The 9,502-nt window shown below is 38.0% G+C and overlaps 1 protein-coding gene across 1 annotated transcript; it reads right to left on the minus strand.

Moving 5' to 3' along the window:
* Window positions 1–2,528: 2,528 nt before the first annotated feature.
* On the minus strand, window positions 2,529–4,909 carry LOC18433279 (protein JINGUBANG). Its single transcript, XM_020666546.2, has one exon. The coding sequence runs from the start codon at window positions 4,744–4,746 to the stop codon at window positions 3,361–3,363; it is 1,386 nt and encodes a 461-aa protein (XP_020522205.1). The 5' UTR covers window positions 4,747–4,909; the 3' UTR covers window positions 2,529–3,360.
* Window positions 4,910–9,502: the final 4,593 nt, after the last annotated feature.

Raw genomic sequence — 9,502 nt, forward strand, 5'->3', positions numbered from 1 at the left:
GAATTGGTAGATGTAAAGGTCTTTTACCTAGATCTAGGTTTCCTAAGGCTTTTAAAAAAGCTAGGAATTCTTAGGTAGGGCCGACCTAAGCTTCTCTAGAGTTAGGAAGAGGTTTTTCTTAGTTTTCTAAGGTTTTGAGGATCTCCTAATATTAAATCCGAATTTTTGGAGTTTTTGGGATTTTTTTTTTTAATTTTTTAGGAATTTTCTAAAGCTTTATCCTATTTCCTGATATTTATTAGGTATTTTCCTAATTTTAAATTTCTAGCTATTTTTTTTTATGAATTTCATATTATTTTGTAGTGATCTTGGTCTTTTTTTTTTTTAGTTTTTTTTATGGGATACTTATAGGTTGATGTAGGGTTAGGTTTGAATCTAGGTCAGTTCAATCCAAGGGTTTAGATTGAGTAAAAAAATTAAAAATTCTAGATTTTATCAACTTTTGAATAATTCAACCCTATTTGAAAAAGGAATGGGCCAGGCTGGGCATGGCCCATCGAGCTGTGTGAGGCACGGTGCTTCATGCGGGTCCGATGCACTACGTGGCACAGCTTGGGTAGGGGCATTTTGATCATTTTTTCGCTAGTCCTATCGAGGCTTCCAACTTTGAATATGGGGGTCCAATTTGTACGATTTGTGGACCGTTGGAAAGCTCTCGTGATCTAATTTGATTTGGGATAGGTTTCGGGTAGTTTTGAGATAATTCTATTGGGTTTAAGTGTACTATGGTTTATTAGATTTGTGTAGTCATTTGGACTCAGAATCAAGATTTTAGAAATTCTCTTAACCAGAATTTCGAGGGGGTGTCTACCTGTCTATATACCCTAACAGCCTGTTTCCAAGAATTTTACAATTTTTATAAGAGATGGTAAAAAAGTGTAGTTGTTACCATTTAGTTTTACAGTGACCAGGGAAAAAGATTCAGATTTTTCATTTATTTAAATAATAGAAAAAAGTGGTTTGTCACTATCTACAAAAGGTCGTCTATCATTTGCTAAAATTACTACCACTTTTCCCGAAATGTAGTGCAAATAAAGTGAGAAAAGAAGTCTTCTTTTAAGGAGGGTTACAGTAAAATAAAAATAAAAACAAAAAACACACGAGGAGAAAAAAAAAAAAAGAATAGAGAGAGAGCCAAGCAGAAGGGCGGACCAGGAGAGACACTGGTTCTCTCTAAAAAATCAATTTCATTCAGATTAAGCGCTTTAGTACCACTCTTTGTCTCTCTAGATTGCATCTACTCCGTTCTCTCACTAGATATTTCCAAGGAGTGAGATCTGACAAGAGAACCAATGAGCAAATACGAGATAGTCAACGATTGAAGGCCCTTCATATCTGGATCATCTGGACGAGGGACTTCAACATCCCACACGAAAAGAATCACATAATCATAGAGATTGCCCTAAGAAAATTACCAGATATGTAAGAAAACATGTGTCAAAATCAGATCTATGATGAAATATGGTTTCAAAATGTATTTTTGGTTTCAAAAGAGTGGTTTTTTATGGTGGTTTTTCAGTAAGCAATTTCAAGAGTGGTTTTTCTATCGACAATTTTTTAATAGGTGGTTTTTAGGAGTGGGTCTGAACGGCTTTTTAGAGTGGTTTTTAAAAGGTCGGTGGTTTTGCATTGAACGGTGGTTTTGTATTGTATTTTCTCATAGTATTTTTGTAGAGCAGTTTTAAAAGGTGGTTTCTATTTCGGGTGACAGGTTTGATCGGCTAGGCTCTAATACCATGTAAAAAATCAATGTATATTTCTACTAAGTGAAATTGTACACAATACCCTTATTTATGTTGGTTGCAAAATCGTATACATGTTATACAGGTTGTTATAGAGAAATATATAAAATGAATCATCCTAGTACGTTTACGCAAGAAAAGAAGGAAAATATTGTACGGAAAAAGAAAAAACGAGTACATTACTGTAGATTCACACCCCTTACATGTACTCATCACCTCTTCAAAAAAGCATTTTCGCCCTGTGAGAGAGACACACTCTATTCTTGGTCCCCAAAAGAATGTACACTTATATTTATTCAATTTATAATATCTAATGTATTTATAATATCTAATAGTTGAATATTAGAATAATAGAATTAGAATAGAAAAATATTCAAATAGAGAAATATTCGGGGTTTAAAGGAATATAAGTTAAAAGAATTAAAATAAAAGAATGAAAATATTCTCGCTAGGCTCCAAGTCAGTTATGACATTGCTTTGTCTGACTTTTCCTAAAAGAAATCTAGACCCAAATTGAGAAAAAGCCTCCATGTGTTTTGACTTGTTTCTTTTAAGAAAATGTGTCATGAGTTATTTAATTTTCATAAAAAGATACCACAATTACTATCGACCGTTAGACGTAAACTTAGGTGGTTGGAGATATATCATTGACCAAACATAAACTCCAAATAAAACTTCTCGAATGTTGGAACACATTTAAAAAATGGGCTCAATATACCGTCATCAATTCTATTCCTACTACGGGTAGAAATAGACTACCAAGAAAAAACAGAAGTTTGCAACTCATTGAAGGGCCAAAACATTTGTATTCCAATTTTGTTGAGAAATTAAAAAAGATTACAACAACAAGGGAAAATCAAGCAGCTTTGCAAGGGAAAAATAAAATAAATCCCCGAAAGTCATTCTAAATAAGCTCCTTGCTAGGATTTTGCACATACACATTTGTGGTCTGCATAGGATAACGAGGATTTGTGAAAACTCTTCCCTAAATTAAAAAAAAAGTATGATGCCTTCTTCTGATCTTCACCAATTCGATGAAAGTGCGCTTTTCTTTCTCTCTCAAAGGCATTCTTTATCTTCCAAAAAAAAAAATGAAGATTCTCTTTTACCAAAAGCTTCACTTTTTCACTTTTTATTCAAAAGAATAACTGAATGTCCATTATTCATCTTCCCATGGTTTATGGACAAAACAATGAATTTTTAGTTAAAACCCTGCCCTTGAAGTAAGTCTTCTTCCTTCAAACTAACTGAAGAACTACTCCTCTAGCGATTCCTTTCACATAGAAATCGCCTCTTCTTTTCTCCAAATCTCACTCCTATTTGTGTACATTCATGTCCTATACAAAAAATAATAAATAAAAGAAATTCCCCTACCTATCTTTTCTTTGCATGTCCTATACATTTCATCTATAACCAAACAAATGCTTACTCTGCTCAAGGATGGCAACGTGCCAGGCCGGGCCAGCCTTGGCCCGGCCCTTTTTCCCTATATGACTGGGCCGGACGGGGCAAAAAAAAAAAAATAAAAATAAAAGAACAACAACAAGTGAAAAGGAGAGAGGCTGACACAGACCTGAACTTCGCCCTTGGGCCGCAGTTCGTAGCCCAAGCCCAAACCCTACTTTTTGAGGATCGGGTCGACCGGGCCACCGAGCCCATTGCCAGCCCTAATAAATTTCAGCTCACCATCTCCCCTTTGTTCACCTAGGACCCCACTCCTAGAGAGAAAATGTTGTTCCTTGGACACCCACCAAACTCTCAAGCTCTTATCAAGGCTCCCACTATACAACAAAAAGCCTTGACCCACCTTAAGTGAAGAGGCTTGCAAGCACCTCACAGGTCCCTCATGCCCCCTCACAACCCCTACACTGCAAAGCCCTCCCCCAAACCCCCTCCTCCAAATCCTAATACTCCTATCAGCTGACCCACTACACAGTATCTCTCCTCCAGCCAAGCACAAGCACAAAACAGCCACGGAATGTGCCCTAAAATCACAAACAAGGTTCCATTCATCAAGCCCACCTTCCCAGCCCATAACATTCCCATCTGACCCACCACCATAGACCCATTTCCCTTGCTCACAAACCACAACTGCATTCATGGACATCTCTTTATGCCCTTGTAAGACCCCACAAAGGCTATGGGCCTTTCCCTTCTTCCCCCACACTTTGATTTTCCCGTCGGCGGAGGCCGAGTACACGAGCCCACCGTGAGCGACAAGCCCATTGATCGCGTCATCATGAGCTCGAATTGACTCTATGCACCTGAGATCTGATGATTTCCACACCTTTAAGGTTTTGTCCCACGAGCCCGAGTAGATAAGCCCTTGGCTCACTGCTAAACACGAGATACTATCTGCGTGCTCAATCCACAAATGCTTGTGGTTCCTTCTCGACTGCACATAGTTGCTCTGTTTCATGAACTTAGACAGATAATCCTTGGGCGTAGGCATTGTCGCAATGAGCTTGAACACATTCTCGGGGTCTCTCGAAATTTTCCAGACTCTGATTCGACTGTCTTGGTGAGCGGTGAAGATCCGGGTCCCAACCGTGACAAGGGCCTTGACAGCACCGTCGCCATGCCCGAACCGAGTGAAATGACGCAGGTCAGGCTGCTGCCAAACGCGGATGTCTTTGCCTTGGGACGCGCTAAGGAGGAACTCCCCACAGAGGGCGAGGCACGAGACGGATCCCATGTGGCCCGAGATCACAGCGATGGAACGGTAGGAGACGCTGGCTTCGGGAGATGGATTTCGAGATGGAGTTATCTTGAAGTGAGTAGTTGAGAGGGACTTTGCGAGCGAGATTTCCAAGTGTTCTTCTTCATCTTCCTCTTCCTCTTCCTCTTCTGATGAGTGTTTCTGTTGGCGTTTCTTTAAAGGGGAATGGAGGAGAGGGGTTTTGGGGGAATCAGAGAGGGGATGTTGGTTACAGAGGGAAAGAGCCATGCGGCGGTGGGTGATTGGGGAGGAGAAGGGGATTGAAGGAGGGAAGGGTGGTGCCATTTTTGGGCCGCTCGAAAACAGAGTGCTGAGATTAAGGGATGAGAGAGAGAGAGAGAGAGAGAGAGAGGTTTGGTCTATTTGAAGCAGCGGTTTATGTAGAGGAGGAAGAAGCCGTTGAGAAGCATTGGAGGGAGGGACCGCGCCTCACTCATTCATTCACCTTACATACATTTATTCCTTTATTTATTATTGGTTTAACGACTAACTTTTTCTTCTTATTTTCGTTGGGTTATTATTTATTATTTATTTATAAAAAATGGTTTACTCGTTGAAAATTGTAATTCAAACATATTGAAAAACCTTTACATCCATCATCTCCATCTCACCTTGAACATTATGGTTGTGAAAAATATTTTAAAAAAAACATTACGGTTGTGAAAAAAAATTAAGATTTTAAGTTCTAAAAATAATTATATTTTAATAAATTATATAGACCATCTATTTCGCCCTAAAAATAAATGTTCAAAGATTTGTATGATTTTTTTAGTTTCTAATTTTATGATTGGTGTTGTAAATTGATTTTAGAGCCATCATAGAAATTTTGTTGCCAAAAATTCTTTTCTAATGAGGATTTGAAGCAAGGCTCTATTTGGTTTTCATAAAGCCTAGGCCTTGTAGAAACTTCATCCTCTATTTATTCACTCCATCTTGCTTGTGTTTTTTTCAACGAAGAGAGGCCTAACGGCTACTTTGAAAACCAAAAGGAGAATTGGAGCTCCTTTTGTGGGGACCAAACCCAGCTCTCTGTCTCTCCTTTCATGTGAAGTAATGAAGTCGGTGATGAGAGAGAGAGATAATTAGTATTCTATATATTTACTTTATATTTTCTCCTTAATTGGTTGTATTATATTAACTTATTGTATTGAAGTATTATTTTATGTATATTAACGTTTTTTGAGGCTGTCCAACGCGGAGATGAACGGCGCTGGGGACAACATGCGGGTGCTCGGTAGGACCCATCTTCACGATATGGACGGCTCAGCATCATTGCTTCTTGAAATCCCAACCTTTCATTCGAAAGTGATAAAAGAAATGCATCTCTCTCACTTGAAAGTTTGGACCTTTTTCCTTTAACATTCTCTAGAAACTTTTGGACTTCGAGTTAGAGGGTGTAGATGCTCTAAACCTGCTCCCTCATGTAGGCCATAGGTTGATTCTCCAGCTCTCAAAGTAGAAATGAGGAAAAGGCTATATTTATGTAGCCATGCTTTAGGAGCAATACAAAGGAAAAAGTTTATACAAGGATGCAACCTTATAATGTAGAACTACGGATGCACATTAAAAATCCATCGACAGAGGTAGTTTTAATGTTAAAAAACCTTTTGATTGTTCATCTCAACATCGAGATGTATAACACTGAACAATAAAAAGATTTTAAGTCTCAGAAATAATGCATTTTCCAACATATTATTTGCACCGTCTATTTTCAAGATTTTCATATGTTTATAGATCTACTTGATTTTAACCATTTTTGAAATTTAAAATTTTATAATTAGATATAAAAATAGATTTTGAGATAATCCGAAGAACATTTTACATCAAAATTATATACCATGATAACATTTGAAGGTCCACCTTACCTCTACCGCTACAGATGCATCAGTATGCCAACTGCACCCTAATATAAAAGCTATATTTTCCATGCCTTTCTAGAGCTTCCAATAACAACCATAATGTGGATTCCCTGTAGAGAGATCACTTATCTTTGGTATAAGGTGGTTACAATTAATTTTCATCATTAGATGTGTAATTGGGTGGTTCTATTTATTCTATTGACAAAACTCAAACTTCAAAAGAAATCTCGAATTTTGTGACACACCCAAGCTATCAAATTTCACATAGTAATTGTGACCATGTTGTATCAAGGGTAAATGGTCTCATTGTATACATTCTCTTTCTTTATAACGGAAAGCACTTTGGGTATCCTAAATCTCCATGATAGTTTTAGAATTAATTTCCAATACGAACTATAAAATTTGAAAGTAAAAAATATAATACAGATCTTGCACACCACGAATACCTATTTTTAAGATGAAATTGACAGTCTAAATAACATCTTACATTATACATTATTTTGAGTGCTTTCATTTTTTTTTTTTCATAACCATAAAATTCAAGGCCGAAATGATTGATTTGAAGGTTTTCAAATGCCAAAAGTGAGGTTTTATTTATTTTGATAAAGTTGTGGCCCTATCAAAATATTTTCTTATAGAATCTCTCTCATTATGATTCATGCCTCCCATGGTTGGCGAATAGTTGTCATAATCATGAACAGTCCCACCTATAGAGATGGTTGTTTGCTTTAACGGTCCTAAGAGAAAAAAGAATAGAATGTCGCTTGGTCGGTCAATGGGATGTTAACGGCGGTGTGAGTTGCTTTAGAGAGAAGCTCTCATTTCATGTGGTCCTGCCCTCTAGGGGTTTGAAGTAAATGAATAGTATATGAACCTAACTAACCGGTACATTCAGGTATCTTCAAAGCAACATAAAGCATTTTGGTGCATCGTGTGGAGATCCTAACAATTGGGTTTCCTTCTGATGTAAATGTGTGAGAGAGATTATTTAAAGTGAATGTGTTTTAGAACATTGTTTTACTATTGTAGGAGAAGATCACAATCATCATAAGCTGTTACATATGAAATTCAATCGCTTGGAGCATGTCATAAAGTCAAGACATTTCTTTTTGAACTTTTTGAGGCTCTTTGATGAAACGACTCTAGCCACTTGATTACGCATCTAAGAGCCTATTGCGAATGTGAACTTCTTATGCGAAAGCTAACTAATATGGAAAACTGTACCATGTGTCAGGGGACGTAGGTCCACATGTGTCCCTTGACCAACCAACCATCCATTTCAAAGATGCATGAATCTTCTATTAGCTCTCGGCTTGCAAACCCCAGCCACCTCCGCTGCTTGCAAACCCTAGCCACCTCTACCTCCTGCACCCTAGCCATTTGCTCCTCCTCCAAGCCAAGCCTTCACCATTTTGCAAGGTTATCTTTGCTCAAAACCACCTTCATTGTTGCTCAAATGCACCGGTAGTAGCCCCTTTGCTTGCTTCAACCACGACGGAAACCACCGGAGTGCAGTGAGGGTAGTGATTTTTTAGCAGATTACGGCGTTTATACCTTGGATATGAGTTTTCTTCTCAGATATGAGCTTTCCTCTAGTTTCTCTTTTTTTTTTTTTCTTTCCTTTTTGTTTCTCCTTTCTTTCTTTTTTTTCTTCCCTTTTTGTTTCTCCTTTTTTTTTCTCTTTTCCCTCTTCTATCTTGTTTCTATTGTTTTCTTTTATCCTTTTTTTATGAGCTTTCTTCCTCTCTGTTTTCTGCTGCCTTATGTTCTTCTCCCTCTTATTCTTTCATCCCTCTCCCTTCTCTTCCCCTTCTCTACCCCTTTCTCTGTTTTTATTTTAGTTTTGGTTTCAGGGAGTGAGAGAGAGCTAGTAAGAGAGAGAGCTCTTTGGTGATGGGTTCCTCCTTTCCTTTTTCATCTTTCTCTCTATCCATTCAATTCCTATCCTCTCTTGTGTCATTTCTTTCATCCGTTGTTTTCGTTTTGGCCTCTACCTTTTTGTTGACCCATCTCTTTTTGTCCTCGTGTCATCCTCCCCAACTAGGGTAACATCTAAGATGGCGTGTACCCTTGTCTTCGACATCCTATCTTGGATTTTCTTAGGTCCTCAGGATTTCTTTTAAGGACTGAAAAATCCTTGTATTAGGCCACTATAGGTTAACACCTAAGATGAGGCTTTTCATTAGAAACCTTGTCACAGAGGTTGGAGTTCCTTTGGGGCTCTAATTTCCTTCTTTGTGGCCTAGTATAATTTTTGGGAGATGAATATGATTCTCTCACCTCTTATGTGCTCTTCTTGTTCCTCTCATGTCCTTACTCTAGCCTTTTTTCTTCTTTGGCCTCTTTTCTTGCTCTTTTCCCTCTTGGCCTTTTTTTGCCTTTTTGATGGGTCGCGGTTGTAGCATTAGCACCCCATCTACGGACTGGTGTAGAATGTTGGTTGTTCCAACCCCGATTATGCGGAGATCGTTGATAGGATGGGTCGCGGTTGCAGCACTAGCACCCCAACTGCAGATTAGCATAGGTTGTCCCAACCTTGGCTATGCGAAAATCGTTGATAGGGAGGCACGCTCTTGGGGCTACTTGTTGGAAGTTGGAACTCCGAAGTTTTATGTTGAGAAGATAAGGCTTTTGTGAGTTTTGTTTGGATCAATTGGTGCCTGTAAATCTGGTGTTGGATTGGCGAGGCTTTTGGATTTGGTGTGTTCTAGGAGTTAGGTTTGGTTAGTCTTAGATCTAGGGAGTGCTCCTCCCTACTTCTTCGTTTTGTACTTTTGTAATTAGGAGTTTTGCCCATCTAATGAATATTACTCTTTTCGTTTAAAAAAAAAAAAAAAGGGTAGTCCCTCCAAAGACAAAAATAGAGGGTCTTACATAAACATAAGAAGATACTGATTTTTAATTTTTAAAAATATTTTGTACTTATATATTCATATTCACTAAGGTGGAGATTGTCGATCCTTAAATTTTTTGATATGCAATCTATCTCTAAGATGAATTTTAGAGAGAAGACTCATTAAAATAGATGACTTGGGGGACTCATAGAGGACTCATAGAAACCTTGTCAAAGTAATATTATTATGAAATGTTTTGATAGGGCTGCAACCAATCAAAATAAGTAAAGCCTCACCTCAAAACTCATCAAAAAGTATTGCTTTGATGTCGGAAAGGCTTCAAATCGA

The sequence above is a fragment of the Amborella trichopoda genome, chromosome 1 (assembly GCF_054954075.1).
Source record: "Amborella trichopoda isolate Santa Cruz 75 chromosome 1, AtrichopodaSantaCruz75HAP2 v2.0, whole genome shotgun sequence".
Classification (NCBI taxonomy): Eukaryota; Viridiplantae; Streptophyta; class Magnoliopsida; order Amborellales; family Amborellaceae; genus Amborella; species Amborella trichopoda.